Genomic DNA, 21,626 nt, shown 5'->3' with positions numbered 1-21,626 from the left:
CCTATGTCCATTTACATGGTTTTTATTCCTGTTAAACAAGGTGGGTCTTCCTTTGGAGTAAAACGTGTAGGGTGACAGAGGTGGTAGATTTTTTCTTTGGAATTGTAAATGTATGCCTCTTGCAAGATTCTGTGAATCTAATATTTCTCTTGACACAGATCTGATTTACTGTAAATATAGATGAACGTGCCATAAATAGAGAAATATGTTTGTTTGTTTGTTTGTTTGTTTTTGCTCTTACACCTCGCCTTTCTTTCAAGGACACCAAGGTAGTGTATATGGTTCTCTTCCCCCCGCCCCAATCCCTGGTCTTTTTATCCTTGCAGCAACCCTGTGAGGTAGGTTCAGCTGGGGGAAAGAGTAATGGGTAAAGCCATCTAGCTTCATAGCTGAGTGGTGATCTGAATCCAGGTTTCCCTAGCTCTACTCTGACATTCCTCTGCACTAGCTGTCTTTGTTACTATCTGTGTAACTATCGCCCCCATCTGCACCGTACATTTTAAGCAGTATTGTACCGCTTTGAAACAGTCATGGCTTCTCCCAAAGACTCCCAGGAACTGGGAATTCGCCTTACACAGCTACAATTCCCAGAGTTCCCTGGGAAGATGCATGTATGTACTCTTGTACATTAATTAAAAAGCTCGTCTCCTTTTAGAAAATGGAAAGGGTGCTGATAACTTTCATTTTTAATGCTGCAAAGTAGCTTGGAGATGAACCCTGAAGTTAATTCTTCTTTCCCTCTTTTATTTTTATTCTGCGTGTGTGTGTGATTGAAACTGGAGAAGGGACGGCAGAAGAAGGCCCAGCTGCTTCAGAACGGGGAAGGGTCCAAGGATTTGGACAGCTCGGCAGGCCGCAGGGGCAGCTTGAGCCGGAAGCATGGGCGATGGAAGAGCCGTCCGGACAACCCCGGAGTCCTGGTGGCCAAAGTGGTGAGAGCGGTTACGGGGAAGCACAAACCTGGGCGCCGGTTCCCCGTCTACTTGGACTCCTCGAGCCAAAGGAATCTGACGGAGCTCAGAGGAGACGCCCAGCTAGCCGTCTTCCAGCACGGGGACACGGGCAGCGTGGAAGGGGCGCCCCAGCCCACAGAGAACAACTTCACTCCCAAGTGTGAGATCGCCGGCAAGGACGCCTTGTCTGCGTTAGCCAGAGCCAGCAGCAAACAGTGCCAGCAGGAGATAGCCAACGTGGTGTGCCTGCACCAAGCCGGGAACCTTATGCCGCGCTCCGTACCCCGGCAGTGCCAGCTTTCAGGTGAGACCTGAATTCACCTTTGCAGCACAGTTTCCGCTTTGCAGAGAGGATGCTTCTTCGGTGCTATGTGGTTCTCTTGTCTCAGGATAGAGACATTTACCCTCTGCAGGCACCAACGCAGTCACTGAGCAGACTATTGCCCCATGGATACGATGGAAGCAGCCTCCCACTGAGTGAGAGCATGGGTCTGTACACTCTGACTAGCAGCGGAACAAACCACAGGTCTTTCCCAACCTAGGTGCTTGGGATTCTTTTTAGCTGGAGACAACTTGAGGCCTCCTGTGTGCAAATCAGCTGTCTTGCCACTGCACTATGGCCAAAGAGAGAAGTTGACAACCCCCTTAATTAAATGGGTCATGGGCCATCTAATTTGGGAAGGGCTGTACCAACTCAGGAGTGGAGCATCTGCTTTGCATGCAGAAGGTCCCAGGTTCGATCCCTGCCTGGTTTTTACCCAGACTTAGGTCTGATTTGCACACAGAAAAAGATGGTTGTGCCCTTTTTTTTGCCTTTCTCTGTGCTTGGGTGCATATTTATTTCTGATATGTTGCAGCTGCTAGTTGGATGACAGTATAAATGTGTTGCTTTAGGTTATTCTTCCACCCTGTATTTCTGAGATCAGGGTAGGAATGCAGCTTTTCTTCTGACCTCAAGGTCATTTGGCCTCAGGAGCTTGTGCACTAGCTCCTCTTCTCTCCCCCTTCCTGCTCAGATAACCTTGAGTCCATCTGCAACCCCTTCTGATCTCTGCAGGGAAAGTCAGCCCCATTATCCAGTGGGATGAAAGCCGAATGCTCCACGCCTCTGTGAGCAAGCCAGTTCGGATTGCCTACATGCTGGTCGTTCACGGGCGAGCCATCCGTCAGCTGAAGCGCTTCATCAAGGCTGTGTATCACCAGCAACATTTCTTCTACATCCATGTGGATAAGGTAAAGCAGGTGGCCTCCTGGCCTGTGCTAATACAGCTTGGCACTAAGAGGAGGGAGGGAGGCGGGAGGAATGGGACCAACCAAGAGTCCACAGGTCTCCCTGCTAGGTCGCCTGGAGCAACCGTGTCTTGCCCTCTGCACAACACTCCCTGCTGTACAGCCCAAAGACTGCCACCCCTTCCCCTGAGTTCTCTCTGGGCACTGTGAATCTTCTCTCCCTTGTCTTATCTCTGGCTTTACTGATAGGAAGATGTGTCACTCCTACCTTCATTGAAGCCTGTTGCAAAAAAAAGAAGGCGGGGGGGGGGGAGGTTATTTATGTATGCCATTACTACAGCCCATGTTTTGTTAGCCCCAAAATGGAAAAGGAGTGAGGTCCAAACTAAAGAATAATGGCAACTTAAGCTGACGGAATATGCGCAGCTTGCAGACTTAACATATAGAATAAGAGAACAAGAAGAACATACATTTAGAGAAGATTGGAAAATGTTCATTGAATGTATGGGGGGAGATTGTGTACACTTGAAAGCGTTGGCAGCCTTAAGATAAATTCAGCAGTGTAAATAAGTTTATATGGGTGTAATAATGGAATACTGAATGTTTTGGTTTATGTAAAATATGCAGGATTTATGATATGCAAAATGAACCATGGAAAGAGAAGGGAAGTCATTGATATTTTAAGGATGCTTAAATGAGTATTCTAAATTGTAGAACAGAAATATATATATAGTCCGTTGCAAGATCCTTTCCCTTAGGTCCCCTGGCACAAACAAAGGAAAATGTTAGAGGTGTGTGTAATCCCGTAGGAGCAAAAATCCTGCAAATGAAAGCAGACACCGTCACATTTCTTCCAAAGTCCTCCCAGAATAGCAAGGTTTTGCACTACTCTCCATTTTTCAAAGAGCTCCTTCTAGGAAGGAAGGAACGGACCAAATGAAGCAACGCTCCTCCCCCTGGGACTCAAACTTGGTTCTGTCCCCTTTCAGCGCTCCACCTACCTGCACCGCGAAGTGGTGGAGTTGGCCCAGCACTATCCCAACATCCGGGTCACCCCTTGGCGCATGGTCACTATCTGGGGTGGCGCCAGCTTGCTGAAGATGTACCTGCGCAGCATGAAAGACTTGCTGGAGATGGCAGACTGGGCCTGGGACTACTTCATCAACTTGAGTGCCACAGACTACCCTACCAGGTTCGTTTCATTGGGGGAAGAGCGAAGGGGAAACAGAGCAGGGAATTACCTGCAAGGTTAGCTGAGGCTTTGACTACTCAAACACCATGGCTTAGAGTTGGAGGCTCCTCACCTTCTCTAGCCTCACCTGAGCAGTTGGTGGGAGAGAGTTTGCATGTTGGAAAATGGGAAAGAAGGCAAGCAGGATGCCACATCTTGAGGGAGGCAGGACAAGGCAAACACCCTTTTAATAAATCAGGGAGACCCAGTAACGGGAATAGAGTAGGGTTTGGCTAGGATGCAGGGCAATTAACCCAGATTTTCAGATCTTGGCTGCTTCTGAAGGTTTCTGAAACGGAATCGCTTCTCTGAGTGCTGGAGGCGTGAATTGTTGTGTTTGTGCAGAACAACTGTTGACTTTAAATGAGACACTGAGAACAGTGGAATTGCCATGCTATTCAGGGCCAGGAATATAGGGAGCTGCTTTGTGCAGTGGTACCTCTGGTTGCAGGCGGGATCCGTTCCAGAGCTCCGGTCGGATTTTGAGGTGTGCGTATCTGGAGGTGCATTTGCATGGTGCGGTTTAGCGCTTCTGCACATGTGCATGGTGCGTAAAGCGCTTCTGTGCATGTCTGCGTGGTGAAACCCAGAAAGATACTTCCAGGTTTGCGACATATGTATCCCAAAGGATATGTAACCGGAGGTGAACGTAAGTAGAGGTACCACTGTACTGACTATTGGTCCATTTAGTTCAGTATTACCTACATCTACTGGCAACGGCTCCCCAGGATTATAGGTGGGGTCTCTACCTGCCTTGCCTGGAGATTCTAAGGATTGGACCTGAGACCTTCTGGTCCAGGGTCCCTCAGCTGCAGCGCCTAGCCTGCCTGGAAACAGTTTGTACCAGATTAAGAGGGAATATACGTGGAGCGAAAAAATAAAAATTGGTGTAGCACCCCCTGCTGTCATTTTTATACCAAGCGTTTGTTACTTGGCACATCTGGGTCTCTTGGATTCGAGGCAGCAGCCCTTGCAAACTTGTTATGATTAACTTCTGCAACAAACTTGCGGGAAAGTGCTCCCCTTTGCGACTCTTTTTATGATGGAGGAGAGACAGTCCGTTAGTTCTTTTAACAATTCCGAATGTTATTTCCCCTATACTTGGTTTAGACAGTGGCTGACCACAAATAATAACTCGGTTTTTTACTTTTGCATTAGGCCACATTGGAGTTTCTGCTCTTCAAAGAATACCTTGAGAGCTTAAAAGCTGCCACTTTTTTATCCATTAACAAAGAGCCTGACAAGTCTCAAACTGCCTTCATCCTTTACTCTTAATCATTGCACCACTGAAGTGTGTGGGCTTCACCAGTTAGTTCTTTCCTCTTTTGCCCAGGCAGATTCATATTACTAGACAAAGGCTTTCCAAAATACACTGGATGGCTTCATCACTAAAACATAAGCGTTGCATTCTCTGTTCCTGCAGAAGCTGCGTCGTATTTCCTGTCCTGCTGTTCTCTTTTTGAAAATTCATGTACATCGTAGAATTATAGAGTTGAAAGGGACCCCAAGGGGGGGTGGGATGAGTGCAGGACTTTCTCCATGAGGGGAACTTGGAAAAACAGGGGTTTTGATAATGTGGGAAGAAGCCAGACATATATTGTTGTGTGCAGTCTCTCTTCAGACAGATTCAGATAGGTTGGGGCAGCACTTGCCTCCATGATTTCCCCTCCCCACTCCATCGTACTATAATTGACTTATCTGAAAAGCCCTCTAGTCCTGCCACTGAACCCCTGCTTTGGTTGTTTGGATTCTTCCTTTGAATTGCTGCCACCTGCAGGACCAACGAGGAGCTGGTGACATTCCTGTCGAAACACCGAGACAAGAATTTCCTGAAGTCTCACGGCCGAGATAATGCCAGGTAATTCCCTCGATTGAGAGACAGCATGGCGAGGAGGTTAAAAATGAACCATGAGTGGGGTAGAGGTGGTGGTGAGAATGGGGGTTTGCCCAAAGGTTTGGAAAAGTTAAAGGAATCTTTATTGGGCCTTCTGCTGGAACAAAACTGTGTGTTCACCATGTTCCTGATCGTTGTCCTCCCACTGCTCCTATCACAACTCTAGCTGCAACCCAAAACAACGGAAATCCATTACAGTGCAAAGGTTGTAGATAAGATGTTTCTGCTGTAAGCGAATAATCTGAAAACTTCTCATAGTCTTCTCCTCAGTTTATCTTTGTGTGGTTTTTTTTGGCAACTCTGCTGCCAGTTTCATTTGCTGCTGCCTGACTGCTGCCTAAGAGGCTCCTCCTATACCTTGAAGGGAAAGTGTTGGCAGAATCATGGTAGCTGTGGAAGCCTCTTTCCTGAACAGGAGTGACTGTTCTGCAGCTTTCCAGCTGTTGAACTCCAGCTCCCATCAGCCCCAGCCAGCATTATTATTATTGTTGTTCTTATTCGTTTAATTTCTATACTGCTGTATATTTTTTAAGAAAAAGCCTCAAAGCGGCTTGCAACACATTAAAACAGCAAATAAAACAATCCAGAAGAAAGCATTGCTGAAGAAAGTCAAATACAGTCATTCCTTGGAAGTCGAACAGAATCCATCTCGGAAGTCTGTTCGACTTCCAAAACGTTTGGAAAACAAAGCGTGTTTTCGGATTGGCTGCATGAAGCTCCTGCAGCCAATTAGAAGCCCCGTTGGACGTTTGGCTTCCAAAAATAGTTCGCAACCGGAACACGCACTTCCAGGTTTGCGGCATTCAGGAGCCAAAACATTCAAGAACTAAGCTGTTCGAAAACCAAGGTACGACTGTATAAAGTATACATTCCAAGCAATGTATTTTAACAGGAAACTAAATTACTGTCATAAAAGATTTCAAAATATGAAAAGATTTCAGAATAAAACATGGCAAAGAAGGTCAGCTACAGAATGTGCATTTAATGCAGCAAAGTAAACAACAAAATCTTAAACATTTCCAAAGAAAGCTTTACTAAAAGAAGTCAAATATTAAAATGCGCATTAAAAACAGCATAACTGAGAATGGAATAAAATATAAGCATAGGGCATTTCTGCTGCCGTTGCTGCCAATCCTGCCAATGGTGGTTCATGGTGGGTGGAAGCTCAGGTTCAATGGCTTGTGTTTACACTGAGAGGTAGGCCAGAGCTAGAGCAAGGGTCAAGGGAGGCTGGAGTTGTAGTCCCAGTAACCAGGTTCCCCACCAATGATCTAGTACAGTGGTTTTCAACCAGTGTGCCATGGCACCCTGTGGTGCCTTGAATGGTGGTCAGAGGTGCTGCAGGCAACACCGGCCTCTGTCCCTCTTTCATCCCCTCCCTTTCTCTGATGCCTTCTCACGTCTCTGCCTCCCAAAGTCTTGCCTAGCTGTTTGTTGCAGCAGCCCTGGCGACAAGCTCTCCAAGCGAATGGCGCCTCTGGGGCTGGCCATGGGGTGCTTCCCAAACCCCTGTGGGGCAGTGTGAGGAGGCACCTCTCTTTAGGGCAGGGGGAGCAGTTCAGAGACCAGGGGCGGCTGCCCAGAGGACTCCCAAGGAGAGGGGAGAAGAGAAGAACACTCCACAAGGGAGGGTGTTCGAAAAAGGGTGAAGGACCTCTGGTTCTGCAGGCAAGGGGTTACATAACTGGGCTCCTGAGCCCCACAGGGGTGCCAAAGAAAGTATGTGGTTGGTCAAGGGAGCCATGGATCCCAAAAGGTTGAAAAACTCTGATATAGTAGATGACCAGAGCCAGGCTGATGTCTCTGCAGAAAACCAAAGAGGCTGTTACTTCATGAAAAGTGCTTTTAGTGATGAATTAAGCAAAGCAAATGTAATTATGCAGAATGTTTGGAGTTTCCTGGCTGTGGAACCCAAAGTTAAGAGTATAGCATTCTACAGAACCCTTCTTGCTCTGATCTTAATGCAGAAAACTCCACGTTGCTTTCTAGTGAATCTGAGGCATTCATCCCTGCACAGGTTCATCAAGAAGCAGGGCCTAGACAGACTTTTCCACGAGTGCGACTCTCACATGTGGCGGCTGGGCGAACGGCAGATCCCAGAGGGCATCGTGGTGGACGGCGGCTCGGATTGGTTCGCCCTCACTCGAAGCTTTGTGGAATACGTGGTCTATACCAGTGACCGGCTGGTCTCCCAGCTACGGCAGTTCTACACCTACACGCTTCTCCCAGCAGAGGTGGGTTGGCTGGTATCTCCGATTGCGTTCCTCCCCAGTTCATTTGGTGTTGGGGTTGCCATGTTGCTCACTGTGGTTCTTCCTCCTTCCTTCCCTCCTCTCTCTCTCTCTCTCTCTCTCTCTCTCTGTTTACAGTCCTTCTTCCACACTGTCCTGGAGAACAGCCACGCCTGTGAGACCCTTGTAGACAACAACCTCCGGGTGACAAACTGGAACCGCAAGCTGGGCTGCAAATGCCAGTATAAGCACATAGTGGACTGGTGCGGCTGCTCCCCGAATGACTTCAAGCCACAGGACTTCCTGCGGCTACAGGTGCCCCAAGCATTCCCTCTTTTCTCCCTCCCTCCCTCTCTTTCTCCTGAAATTAGGTTTCACTCCTGCTCTCAAGAGTTGATTTGTCTCCCCTATTCCTCTTCTGCAGTAATCAAAGTAACTCAGCTTCTTTCCCATCCATGGGCTTTATTGTATTGGTCGCTCTGAATTAGTACTTCTAAAGTGGTGCTGCTTACTCCCACTGTTGTATCTAGAGTGCTTGTAGCAGCAGTGGGGAGAAGTGACCAATAGCCAGGTGCAAAATGCGCCTGCCTAATTTCAAATCATAGAATCATAGAATGCTGCATGCAAGCCCCTTTCTAGCACCCCTTTTTGCCTCTGGCCCTGCCTACCATTGGAATGCAATCTCTGGAGCCAAGACTGACAGCGAGTGGTGAAGAGAGCATCTAATTGCAATGGGAAGGTGAAACTTTGGGTGGCTTGGTTTTTTAAAAGTGAAAAAGGAAAGGGGCTGAATTGTGGAGGGTTGCTGAAGCACATGGCAGATGGACATTTAGAGAGAGAGGTGGGGGTGGGGAAGGAAACATTGGGAGTGACAGAAAGTGAGCTTGAGGGGAATGAAGGGCATGTGCGGGCAGGTGGAGAGTTTTCATGCTGAGGACTTGAACCTTGTAATTGGCATGAAGTATGAGAGGAAGATAGTGCAGGGGCACAAGGAGAAGGGGGTGGCACAGAATTTAAATGTGAGAGTAGATTACACAAGTTCAGAGGCCTTGACTAGCATCCAACATCAGAGCCAGAATTAATCTCTAGTGAGCTTACCGTAACACAATGCTCCTGTTGAGTGTCTCAAAAACAGACCCTGCAAGTTTGGCTCCCTTCTGATGGGCCTGTTCAGAGCCTACGAGCCGAACTGGTGCAGCAGCAGCGACCTGTCTAAGCAAAGTGAAAGGTGAGGTCGTAGGGTTAACAGTGGCTTCAGAGTTGTGCCTCCTGGCTGAAAATGTTATTTGAAGTCAGTTTCTATAGCTGTTTTACAAGGACTGCTTTCTGGTAGGACCCTGGAACTTGCGGTCTTTGCGGTTAACGGGTTCAAGCGGGAGTTAGGACCTCGTGGGTGTACCTACTGACCTAAATCTCTTGAAGGCTCAGATCCAGATGCAGTCTTGGGTTGTGCAGCAACAGCAGCACATTGAAGACTGACTCCCCACCACCTCTTTAAAAGGGCTTCTTAAACATTTTGCCCAATCACCCCCTCTTCAAAAAAAAAAAAAAAAAGACAGGATTCTGCAACCAGGCAGGGTTCCTAGAAACCCAAATTGTATCAGCGATAGGGTACAGGGGTATGCATTTTGTATTCACTGCCACCTTTCGCATGGAATCTTTGTGTGATTTATTTGGTTAGATTTCCTCCGCTTCTCCCTCCCCCCCTCCATTGTCCTCTCCTCATAGTCTTATTTCTAGCATCTGCACATTGCAGATTTGAGCCTGAATCATGTTGTAAAACACACACCCTCCTCCTCCCAATGTCTGTGTGTCTTTTCAGCAAATCTCCAGACCCACCTTCTTTGCCAGGAAGTTCGAATCCACGATCAACCAGGAGGTGCTGGAGATCTTGGACTCGCATCTCTACGGTAACTACCCACCTAACACACCAGCCCTCAAGGCCTATTGGGAGAGTGTCTATGACCGCGTGGATGGGCTGAGTGGGCTCAGCGACGTCACCCTGACTGTGTACACATCCTTCTCCAGGCTGGGGCTGCGGAAAGTGACATCTGCGCAGGCACAGAAAGAGGAGAAGCTTTGCAGGTAATTCGGGCCGATTAACTGATGATAATAATAATAATAGTAGTAGCAGGGAGTTACATTCTGTGGCCAGTTAGGAGAGCTTTTGTCTGCAGACTCCTGGGCCGCCTTCTTCTTGGCTTGACTCTCTGCTCCCACAGCAGCGTGTGGCACTCTGCGCCTTTGGAGATGGGCCGAATGTCAACGGCAATATGCCTCTGAAGGCCAGTTGTTTGGAATTGCAAGTGGGGAGTGTGCCTGCTTGGGATAGAGTCACTATAAGAACAGGTTGCTGGACTAGATAGCAGGAGCAAGCAGGAAACCTGAAGGTTCAAGCCCTGGTATCTCCTTTCAAAAGGTCCTCAGGGTAGTATTGTCAGTTTGCATTTACAGAAAGTATTGATCCAATGTGCAGAGATATTTCCTATTCTACTTAATTCAAGAGGGTTCTGGAAGCTTCTCTGTGTGAAAGAAGCAAGCAGAAGGTTCCTGGTGTTTGGGTTATACCTTCAGAGAAGCTGAGTGCAGCTGGCTTAAACTGGTTCTGTTATCTCTTCTGTCAAGGTCATGCTGACTATAATAGGAGGCCAGAAGGAGCCTGAGTTCCACTCTTCTTCTCTTTCTATCTCTTTTCCTTCTGGTGTGGTGTTCTGTACGCTTAGTGTTAAGGTTTAGATTTACTGTAAGTTTAATTTAAGTCCGCTGCAAATGGATTTCTTATGGACAGTGCCAATCCTGAATGTATTGTATTTATGACCATTATGCTCATTTGCCTTCAGTAGCAGTAAAGCTCTGCTGCATGAAATATAATTGCCTCTGGTCTATTTTGGGGGGGAATCCTGCAATGTGTTTTAAGTTTTACTCTGCTAACTATACATTGGAATCTACTCTGGATCAATATTGAGTAGAATTCCATGACAAGTATGACTGGAGAAGGGCAGTGAAAATAGACAGTACTGAGTTAGACAGATCATATGTTTTATATGGCAGTGGGCGTCCAGGGAAATGAGAGGCACAAGGGGACAGGCAAGGTCTCATCAGCTGATGGCCTGCAGGAAAATGGGATCAGTCTGATAGTTCTCCTGGATTAAAAGGTGTAGGACTAGAGTCTGTGTCTTCCGACTCTGAGAAGTTACTATGGCCGTTCTGAGAGCCAGGGGAGCAGACTGGTTAAGAAACAGAACTACAAATCGGGAAGTGTGTACCAAATGGGGAAGCAGTGTGGTCCAAATTAGGCCTGCGGACTTGGAGGTTCGCCACTTTACCTCGAAATGCAAATGTTAACTTGCTCTTCCTTGCTTCTTCTCTCTAGGTTTGAGCCACAGGGCTTCCCGTCCAGTGTGCACCTGTACTTCTACGATGACCATTTCCAGGGCTACTTGGTGACTCAGGAAGTACAAAACCCTGCATCGCAGCAGGTGGAGTCTCTGGAAATGTGGGTGATGCCCCGAGGGACTCTCAAGCTAGCAGGCCGCAGCAGGCAGGCCAACCGTCTGCAGAACCTTGAGGTAGGCTTCCTGCTTCCTGTTGGTGGTCCTTCCTGGCTCAAAACTGTCAACTTGAAGATGGGGAGATACAAAATAGAAGTTAGTTTCTGTCTCGGGAGCATTCCAGTCTTAAAAAAGGGTAGGCCGAGACCATGAATGGATTGATTCTGCTGAGTAAGCGCCAGAGTGCAGTTAGCCTCAGGGTTTGCAGCAGCTTCAGGTCGTTCATTACAGGGGAAGCCCTTTCTTCAAAAGGTAGCAGCCTCGTCCAGTAATTTCCCAACAGTCAACTTCCATTGGATGCTCCTGAGTTCTAGTATTATGAGAGAGGAAGGAAAAACTTTACTCTGTCTGCTTTCTCTACACCCTGTATAATTTTATACACCTTTAATATATACAGAGGTTCAGCTGCAGCAGTCAGACTTCTAAAAAGACAGAGATAGGAAAGGCAGCTTAATCTAATTAACACAAGAGATGATAATAAGATGGGCTCCCCCTCTCGTCCTCTCGGTCCCTCCCTTATCTTCCTTCCTCACAGGAAGCAACAGTCAGTCACGCTAATTTCTTCTGTGAGTGTCTTTCTGCTGCAATTGTGCCGATGGATAAAAGCGGCACACAGAAAATGCTTTGAAAAAATTAATGTTACACACACACACCCTCTTCTCAGAACAACAGCAACAACAAAAGACACAAATATTGTAAGCTTTCCTCATAGGGAAGCTCTTGCACCCCTTTGATTGTTTTGGTTGCCCATTTCTGGAAAATATTCCAGTGTCTTTTGGTCTGTTGTAAACTTCTTAGTACAGTCATACCTTGGGTTACAGGTGCTTCAGGTTGCGTTTTTTCAGGTTACGGACCCTCCGAAACCCAGAAGTACTGGAATGGGTTACTTCCGGGTTTCGGCGGACGCGCATGTGCAGAGGCGCTAAATCGCACTTTGTGCATGCACAGAAGCACCAAATCGCAACCCGTGCGTGCGCAGTTGCGCCGCTGCGGGTTGCGAATGCTGCGGGTTGCAAAAGTGCAGCCTGCACGGATCACGTTCACAACCTGAACGTCTACTGTACAACCATTGTTGGCCCAAGCCCTCGCTTTGGGGCAGGTTCTAAGTGTTATATCTGGCTGTTGGAGAGTCTACCATAGCATGATGAAAAACGAGTTTATTAATTATCCCATAGTGTGTGTGTGGTGTTTCCCATTCTGAGTGTTCCTCTCCTTCCCTCCCGCAGGTAGGTACCGAGTGGGACCCAAAAGAGAGGATCTTCCGCAATTTTGGTGGCTTGATTGGACCTTTTGATGAGCCGGTGGCCATGCAGAAATGGGCCCGGGGCCCCAACCTCACAGCCACCGTCGTTTGGATTGACCCCACCTATGTCATTGCTACCTCCTACGACATTGCAGTGGACGCAGAGGCAGAGTTCACGCAGTACAAGCCTCCCCTCAACCGGCCTCTTCGCCCAGGTGTGTGGACCATCCGACTCCTCCAGTTCTGGGAGCCCCTGGGTGAGAGCCAGTTCCTGGTTGTCCCACAGACCTTCAACCGCAAGCAGCCTCTCAGGAAAGGTGAGGGGGGGAGCTAAGGGGGCGTGTGGAGAACTGTTGCTTTGCAGTTCCTGAATGAAGCATACACTCAACAGGGAGCTCCAGCCTGTGCTAGCTTTGTGCTGAGTGTCCCTGTGTGATACTCCTGTTTCTAAATCCACACTTGTCTCATTCACGCATTGCATTTGTGGCGGTGCACAAAAAACATAATATGTGATTAGGCTGTCAGAAGTCGGTTTTGACTTCACGGTCCTTTTCTTCAGGCCTGTCTGCAGTTACGCTCTCCGTGTCCTCTTGAGATGGTTCTCAAGCAGCCTTCTCAGATTTATAGTTGTGTTTTTAAATCTCTGTGGCACGGGGTAATATGCACTGCACAAACCTGAACCTGGTCGAAGAGTTCCGCAGTGCAGTCCTAAAGGTAAAGGGACCCCTGACCATTAGGTCCAGTCGTGGCTGACTCTGGGATTGCGGCGCTCATCTTGCTTTATTGGCCAAGGGAGCCGACGTACAGCTTCCAGGTCATGTGGCCAGCAGGACTAAGCCGCTTCTGGCGAACCAGAGCAGCACACGGAAATGCTGTTTACCTTCCCGCTGGAGCGGTACCTATTTATCTACTTGCACTTTGACGTGCTTTTGAACCGCTAGGTTGGCAGGAGCAGGGACCGAGCAACGGGAGCTCACCCCGTCGCGGGGATTCAAACCGCTGACCTGGATTGCAGCCCTAGAATTTCAGTGAAGGGGTGACACGTGACAGTGGCAAGAACAGCCAGGGGTACCTCCCACCACCCAAAAGTCATGGCATGTGGTACCCCTGAACATGCACAGAGTTTGGTTTTAGGGAACATTAGTAGAGCTTTTGCTGGCCGCCTCCATTTCCTGAAGGATGGACAGCTTGGCCCCCTAAAAGCCAATGAACTGAGATGGTGGTCCAGACATGAGGTATACAGCGTATCTTAACAGCTTATGCACACTCTGGCACCTCTCTCATCCCTTTATTTTTGCTGCATGTGCCTCTGTGGAATTACTTGCACAGCCTGAGCCTGCTGCATGCTGCTTTTTGAGTGAGCTTGCACAGGGTTTTATTGAAAAGTGTGTATGTGGAACAAAGGGAGAAGGAAGTCAGGGCCTTCTTTTGTATTTTAAGCAAGCAACTCGGCACCCCCGGGATTTCAGGAAATCAGCTCTCTGTTATCCACCACAATTGCTGGCTGGGGAGTCGGGGAGGGGGTAAACAATTTGGGGGAAAGGAAGAGGCTGCCAGGGAACGTTCTCTCTCAGCGCAACACGCTAAGGCGAGTAGCGAAAACGTGGGAGGCTGGTGGAAGGGTAGAGCAGCAGGCACCGGAGGAAGGGAATTGTTGAGGCAAAAAGGGGGGGGGGAGAACCCATGGATCCCATTGTGCTCCTTGTCAAAAGGGGGGAAAGGAAGCCACTTGAGTCAGGAGAGTGAGCAGTTAGACTGTGTGCAAGTGGCAGTGGCTCTAGCAGCACAGGAGCTTTCTTAAGCAAGGAAACATGCACACAAAACTTGGCTCAGCTAGAGGTGAGCTGAGCCCTTCCTTCCCTCTCCACCAGCAGAGGGGGACAAGGCAGGCAAGCCGGTTCGCCCATCACCTGACTGCTGGTCTGAGGGACCAGGCAAAGTGTAGGGCAGCTGCCACTGCTACTGTCCCACCCAAGATACAGTGCAAGCCCTGCCCGCGGCGGTAGGCAGACCAACCTTCTGTTTGTTGCAACTGCAACAAGTAAGGCAGGCCGGCTTCCTGTAAGAAGTGATGGCGTTGCACTGCTTCTGTGCTCAGCTTCAAGGCAGCTTTGGTTGCTTCTGCCTTGCCATCGGCTTTGCTGCTTCACCGTTCTTCCTGACTCCTTCCTGTCCAATTAGAAGACAGAAAGAAAGTGAAGCAGTTCAGTGGAGGCAAATGAGGGAGGGAGGGAGGGGCAATGCAACTTAATGCTGATTTTCTTTCCTTGCTTTTCCTGGCCTTGGTGGCCTGCCCCACCTAGAGACAGGCTATACAGTGGTACCTCAGGTTAAGTACTTAATTCATTCCAGAGGTCCATTCTTAACCTGAAACTGTTCTTAACCTGAAGCACCACTTTAGCTAATGGGGCGTCCTGCTGCACCACGCCGCCGGAGCATGATTTCTGTTCTCAACCTGAAGCAAAGTTCTTAACCCGAGGTACTATCTCTGGGTTAGCAGAGTCTGTAACCTGAAGCGTCTGTAACCTGAAGCCCTCCAGATGTTTTGGGACTACAAATCCCATCATTCCTAGCTAACAGGACCAGTGGTCAGGGATGATGGGAGTTGTAGCCCCAAGACATCTGGAGGGACAAGTTTGCCTGTGCCTGGCCTAGCTACCTGCCTCACTGCTCTCCAGTGTTGAGGATGCGGAATGGATCTATTGCGGAATACTATTTCTGGATTAGCGGAGTCTGTAACCTGAAGCGTATGTAACCCAAGGTACCACTGTAATGTATTATTATGAGCCTAGAGCAGGTACGGGGAACCTTTTGCCCTCCAGATGTTGCTTGACCAAAAGTCCCATCATCGTTGGCCGTTGGCCATGCTGGAGCAACACCTGGTTCCCCACACCTGGCCTAGAGAAAAGGTTAGCCAAAGCCTGCTTCGTTGGAGGGGTTTGTGGCGCACTTGGGCCTGCGTGTGCCCCCAGCTAACTGCCTTTCCCTCTTGTGTCCTGTCCCAGACGATGGCAAGTGGCTTCACGCTGGTCCTCCTCGAAATGAGTACATGGAGCAGAACTTCCAGGGCCTGGCTGGGATCTTGAGCCTCCCCCGCTTGGACGAAACAGGACGAGCCTCCCACCGGCACACGCAGCTCATTGGCAAGGCTCTTGAGAACTGGACGGACAGCAGCATCGGCAGCTTCTGGTCGGTGGCTGCCCTCTGCGTGGCAAGCCCCTCCAGCTGCTCCACCCTGGAGCTCTGTAGCAAAACCTCCTGGAGCTCGCTCTCCCCGGACCCCAAGTCAGAACTGGGGGCCATCAAGCCCGACGGGCGGCTGAGGTAGCAGGGGCCGCCGGCAGCACATTGTTGGGATCAAGGAAGCATTCCCTCGTGGCAGGGTGTGGGGTTGGGCGCACAGGCCCCCCCTCTCCGCAGGGCAAACGCTCGAGACTTCGTCATCCTGTGAAAATGTACCATCCTCACGTAAACGGGATCTTCTCCAGCAGAGCAGGAAACTCTTATTGGCTGTCGGCAGCGCAAAGGTGGTGTGGAGGCAGAGGCCCCGCCCACCCGTTCTCAGGATTGGCTGGAGAGACGGTGAAGCGGATAGGGGAGGGGCTACATGTATTTACACGAGTCCCGAGCATTGGAAGCTCTTTCTAGTCTGGCAGGTGAGCTTTCAGCTTCCTGGCTGCAGCGCACCTGAGCCGGTGTGCCCTCCTCACCTCTGGGTGATGCTCTGCAAGATCCAGGACTCTTTGTTCCCAAATGGTTGCTGGCAGAGGATTCTGGGAAATGGCCAGATGGGGGTAGATGGGGGAATGCAGGCAACCAGGCCATCACTTTAACCGGGTCTGTGTCCTCTGAGCAGCTGTGCCTGGCTTGGCCGACCTGTTTCTCATCTCCCAAACCCATCCTTTTAGTTCTTATTTTTTTACAAATGTGTTATGTATATATGAGACGAAAGTGCAATAGCGACGGCGGTCATCCTGCCCCTCTGCCTCTAGAGGTGGGGTGGGGAGCATTTCAGTGTTCCCATTGTCTTCTTCTTACACTGTAACATGATTTTTGTCCTCCTTGCTGATTCCGGTAGGGGTGGGGAGAGGGTGGAACGTTTGTGTTTCCCTCCTAGCAGTGCTAGGAGCTTAGATCTTGCTGCTGACGTTGGAGAGAGCTTCTCTCTTTTTATTTTTTTATTTTTATTTTTTGCAGCTCAGAGCTGCCTACCCTCCTGGTTGGAAGCAAGGAAGGGATTTGTCCCCTCTGGCAGCTGTGCCAAGGCTCCCCCTGAATGGAGCTGCCCACTGTGCCAAACCACCACCTGCCAGTACCCCATTGTACAGTGCCTCATTCTCAAGCCTCGCCATCTACCTTGCCTATTCCCCTTCTCCCTTTGGCTTGAAATCTGGCTGTCTTTTGCGTCTTGGTGGCACATTGCAGAGCTAGCTAAATGGCCCAGCCTGTCCCATCCAAAGGGCCTTATTAAGCCAGGTTTATTAAGGTTTATTATAAAGTCAAGGTTGTCTTGACGTCTGATGCAAGGCAGGAAATCCCTTCATTTGTTTTCCGAATGAATTTTCTTGTCTCTGGATATTTGTTACCCCTGGTACCACTGCCAGAATGGATAGTCAACTCTGACCTACATCCCCCCCCCCAGTGTGTCAACTGTTTAATGTGGATTTTCCCCCTTTTCCTTTTTTTTAACATTGTCAAATCAGGCAGCATCGTTTGTGACCTCACACACACACACACACACACAACCTACACCTACTTTGAATGGCTAATTTAGCCCTCTGAAGCTGTATACTTCCCAGCCAAAAACAGTGTTCCCATGCACAGGGAGTGACCTTAATTCTAAACTGAATGTTGTCTGATGTCCAGTCTTATTTCTTATCCTGATCTGATCTTTCAACCATATCCCAGTTCCTGAGTAAACCACCCCCAGTTGAACTGGGGACACCAATGTCTGGGACCCTTTAATGGTTGCTGTTGAAATAGAAGTGTTAAGACAAAATAGTCTGCTTTGGAGAGTATCTCTCTATCTCTCTCGCTCACACACACACACCGTCTCTCTCTCTTTTGTTTTGTTTTAAGTGTGCCATATCAGAAAGAACACACAGACGACTTGACATGATGAGGAGCTGTTGATGCTGCCTCTGGAAAACCTCTTTAGGAGGTGGTCGAAACAGACTTGAGGTGCAGAGTTTTGCTATAGTCTCAGTAAGATGTTTGGAAAGTTCTGATCTCAGGGGTTATTTGGTCTGAGCCTTTCAAGGCAGTTAACTTCCCTGCATTTCTTCAAAACGTTCTGCTTCTTTTCTTTATTTTTTTCTTGGATTGGAAGTGCAGATCACAAATGACCTCTGTTTGTTCGTTTGTTTTTTTAAAAAAAAGTTCTTTGATTTCAAGAGCTGTGCTGGTGCTAAAAAGAATCTTTGAAAATGGAAGATTTTTTTGTGAGTGGGGTTTGCCAGACCCATAGCACACAGATTCTTCTTTGGCCTGAGCTCCTAGCAGGGCTCATTGCCCACCCCTACCCCCAGGGCACAACCTTCTCCGTTTCCAGCGATACAGTGTGATGTCGGGGTACCTTTGTCTGGAAAAGGGACTCATAAAGCGTGTTGTGCGTTCTGAGCCAAGGGGGTGAACTAGGCAGGGCTTGAATTGAAACCTGTTCCAAAGAATGAGTGCTGAAAGCTTTGTGTTGAAAGCATTATGTTAAAAGTTGTCTTAAATATGCAACACAAATATATCTATATCTCTACGGTGTGAAGAGTGAATTCTTGCAGCTGGCTGCCTTTTGTTTCAGATTGGACAGATATAATTAATAGAATTTACACCCCATCACTCACCACAAGTGATCTTGGAGCCAGTCACTTCTCCGGGTGCATTCAAGAAACGTAACATTGGTTCCTTGGGTGGCCTGATGTGTACCAAAAGAGTCTGCCGGCACCAGACTGAGATGTTTGGAGAAAAAAGGCCAGTGGCCAAAGTCAGCTGCCATAGCGCTCCAGCATCTTGCATCAGCTGGTGGGGCAGGAAACCCAGTCGCTGCCTCCGACTTGATCCCTTTGAACTCCAGGCAAACACTGTGGCTGAGAATTGAGTTGGGGGGATGCAGTCTGTGCAAGATTTCCTCCCCTTTCTCCTACTGCCTATGACCTCTCCCTAGCTGGAGTATTTGACTGTTCTTGTTGCCAATTCTTCACGCACACCATTTACTCACGTTCCACACCTGGGAGCGTGTAACTCCTTTAGCAAATACTATGCCAACCAGGATGATTCAAGTCCAATTTGCATTCTATATTCTGCATGCACAAATTGGATTCCTGAGCATTTGCAATTTTGAAAGGGGTGTGTGTGTGTGTGTGTGTGTGTGTGTAGAATCCCCTAGACCAGGGTTTCCCAGCTGTTTTTTTGGACTACAACTCCCATCATCCCTAGCTAGCAGAACCAGTGGTCGGGCATGATGGGAATTGTAGTCCAAAAACAGCTGGAGACCCAAGTTTGGGAAACAGCCATAAGTTTTAAGCCTTGTAGTGAAACTTGCTAGCTCAGAGCACAGCCTTATAAGATGGGAGTGTTAACAGCATAGAATCAACAAAATTACAGTAATGAAACAAGTATAGAATAATACATCATATTCAGATGATCAGCTTTAAAACCTTGGGAGCATGCAGCACTACTAAGAAGGTCTTCAAGGATCTAGGTGTCCAGGCAGGGATTTATGAGGCAAGGGGTAACCTGATCTGGAGTTCTTCAGGGCTTTATATGCCAATAACAAGATGATAAACTTGGCCCGATATCATATTGACAACCATAAATAAACAAATTCCAGCCCTAACATTTATATGAGGGGAGAAAGTGCATGCAAGATATTTGCAAATTTTATTCATACCCACATCACTAATTCTGTGGGGTCTCTGGTGCGCTACATCATCACGGCGTTGCCAGGTACCGCATGAAGTCCTTATCCCTGCCTTGCAAAAGAACTGAATGAATTAATCTTTGCAAAGCGTTCAGAGGCCCCTTTGCACAAAAATTGGTGTAGCACTGTCAGGCGTGATTAACCTTGCCATATTTCCCTTTATTACCAACCTGTGCACTGCTGCACTCCGGGGTGCGAAGTGAGGCTGCCCACGCTCTGATATTATAATCATCTTTTAATGAGTCTAATGAGAGCTGATCGAGTAAATGTGGCACTTTTCCAAGCCATTCAGCAAAGAGATTTTTGTAACGGCACCAAGGAGACTACTTCCATTTATTGGTAAATGGGGGGGGGCGGGGAGTGTTAAACAAAACCAGCCTTATGCTTTGGGGCCATATTTTTCTAGCTGCTGTGTATGCAAAAGTACACAGCTGTTGGGTTCTTTACCGCCGTAGCTGCTGCACTAGGTCTGCCTATATAACCACATTGGTTTCATTCTTTGGGGCTAATGTAGCAAAAATCCTCTCAATCAGGGTTTGTCAGCTGGTGTTGGTGGTGAGCAAAAGACCCACAGCTTGGTTTTTGATGGGCTATCACCACCTGATGCCATTTTGGTTCTTCACGTGCTCTGCAAGGCTCTCACTGCAAGGAAAGACAATGCCTTGTCATTCAAATGGAAGCTGGTGAGATTGGCATCTGAATCTTAGTTCAACATGAGTGAGGGGACAGGATCCTCCACTCTCTGAAGGCAGCTGGCTAGATTAAGTGGCACAGGGCAGTTCTGTCATTCAGCATCTGCTGCCTGAGATAACTCCCTTACCCTGCCTAATAGTAGAGCCGGCTCTGAACCTCTTACACACACACACACACAAGCTGTGGCCTCTGATATCTGCCAAGTGCCAAGAAGTAAGAATCTTAAGATTTCTTCTTTGCAAATGCTAGCATCCTTCACAGTTTGAGGATGAGCACTCTAAAATCTGTAGAAGACAATGGTCCCTGCTTTGTATCACAGGAGAGCTGATGGTATCGTGGATGATTATCAGCAATAGGATTCACTGAACTTCATAAAAGCTGTAGTCTGCTTCTGATTCAAGTAATGTATGTTGTTGGTCTTTATTTCAGTTTTGGGAGGGGCACAAATACAGTGGTACCTCGGGTTAAGTACTTAATTTGTTCCGGAGGTCCGTTCTTAACCTGAAACTGTTCTTAATCTGAAGCACCACTTTAGCTAATGGGGCCTCCTGCTGTTGCTGTGCCGCCGTAGCACGATTTCTGTTCTCATCCTGAAGCAAAGTTCTTAACCCAAGGTACTATTTCTGGGTTAGTGGAGTCTGTAACCTGACGTTCATGTGACCCGAGGTACCACTGTAGAACAATTACAAATTGCCGTAGCTGAAAAGTGTGTACTGGCTGTGTTGCGATCTCTTCACCATGCCTTCAGTGTGGATCAAGAGTAGCTTTCTAAAGGCCTGGTTCTAGAAAAATGGTCATTCTACCTTGTCCAATAATGGTGAGGTCTAAAGAATTTCCCAGTTGTGCTGGGCTGGACTGCCCTTTTCTCATCTGCACAAGCAAGTTGAAGTTTCTTGCACTGCAGAACGGTGTTTCTGAAATTTGGGTCTCTAGCTCGTTTTTTTGGACTAGAATTCCCATCATCCCTAGCTAGCAGGGCCAGTGGTCAGGGATGATGGGAATTGTAGTCCAAAAGCAGCTGGAGACCCAAGTTGGGGAAACACTGCTGTAGAAGGTCCTTTGAAGGAATCTTCTTCTGTAAAGCAAACATCTGGAGGGGGAAGGGTCCTGTCCCTCGATAAACAGTTGAACCAGCAGAGGGAGCTTCCTGTAGAGTCACTGTTGGAGCAGCCTTTTTACATTCTGCAAAGCAGCATTGTGAGGGAGGTGTCAAGTGAAAGGTTATTATAGTGCGATACTATGAAGTGTTAAGGCCCAGCGTGTACTCACCTGCCAAACTCTCAGCTAGTGGGAGGTCTTCAGTTGTAACTCAGAGGAATTCGGCTGCTGCCAAAGCTGCAAATGACTTATTAACTAGAGTTAGTTAACTACTACGGACTGTTTGTTCCTGCTGTCAGTGCTGCTCCCTAACTTCAGACACTGAATGATACTAAGAATTAATATGCTATGGAGTGTTTTGAATTGATTCCTTTGTATCAACCCTGTAAAGAAGTTTATTAATACAAGCAATGTAAAGAGAGGAGGGATTTAACTAAAGTAGGGATTGGGAATTTAATTAAAAAATATATTTATTAAATTTTCAATTTTTACAAATTCTTTTAAAATGCAATTCTTTTAAAATGCAATCTGAACGACTCTCATATCTGTTGACTTCCCATCCACCTCTTTCACGGTGTTTTGGACATGT

The 21,626-nt window shown here is 48.0% G+C and overlaps 1 protein-coding gene across 3 annotated transcripts in view; it reads left to right on the top strand.

Annotated features, from left to right (window-relative positions):
- The window catches only part of XYLT2 (xylosyltransferase 2), a 33,364-nt gene extending 15,282 nt beyond the window's left edge, over positions 1 to 18,082 (top strand). Inside the window, exons 2-11 of one of the 3 annotated variants that reach the window (XM_053375799.1) lie at positions 783 to 1,257; positions 2,011 to 2,186; positions 3,173 to 3,375; positions 5,192 to 5,272; positions 7,326 to 7,542; positions 7,678 to 7,854; positions 9,362 to 9,624; positions 10,913 to 11,108; positions 12,317 to 12,548; positions 15,339 to 18,082. In XM_053375799.1, coding sequence (XP_053231774.1) covers positions 783 to 1,257; positions 2,011 to 2,186; positions 3,173 to 3,375; positions 5,192 to 5,272; positions 7,326 to 7,542; positions 7,678 to 7,854; positions 9,362 to 9,624; positions 10,913 to 11,108; positions 12,317 to 12,548; positions 15,339 to 15,661 — 2,343 coding nt within the window. In that variant the 3' untranslated portion in view covers positions 15,662 to 18,082. Of the gene's footprint in view, positions 1 to 782; positions 1,258 to 2,010; positions 2,187 to 3,172; positions 3,376 to 5,191; positions 5,273 to 7,325; positions 7,543 to 7,677; positions 7,855 to 9,361; positions 9,625 to 10,912; positions 11,109 to 12,316; positions 12,651 to 15,338 lie in introns of all 3 variants that reach the window. The other 2 variants (XM_053375797.1, XM_053375798.1) reach the window with 2 other exon arrangements.
- Positions 18,083 to 21,626: the final 3,544 nt, after the last annotated feature.

The sequence above is a fragment of the Podarcis raffonei genome, chromosome 2 (assembly GCF_027172205.1).
Source record: "Podarcis raffonei isolate rPodRaf1 chromosome 2, rPodRaf1.pri, whole genome shotgun sequence".
NCBI lineage: Eukaryota > Metazoa > Chordata > Lepidosauria > Squamata > Lacertidae > Podarcis > Podarcis raffonei.
Note: the sequence above shows the minus strand (reverse complement) of the source record. Positions and strands in the feature narration are given on the sequence as shown.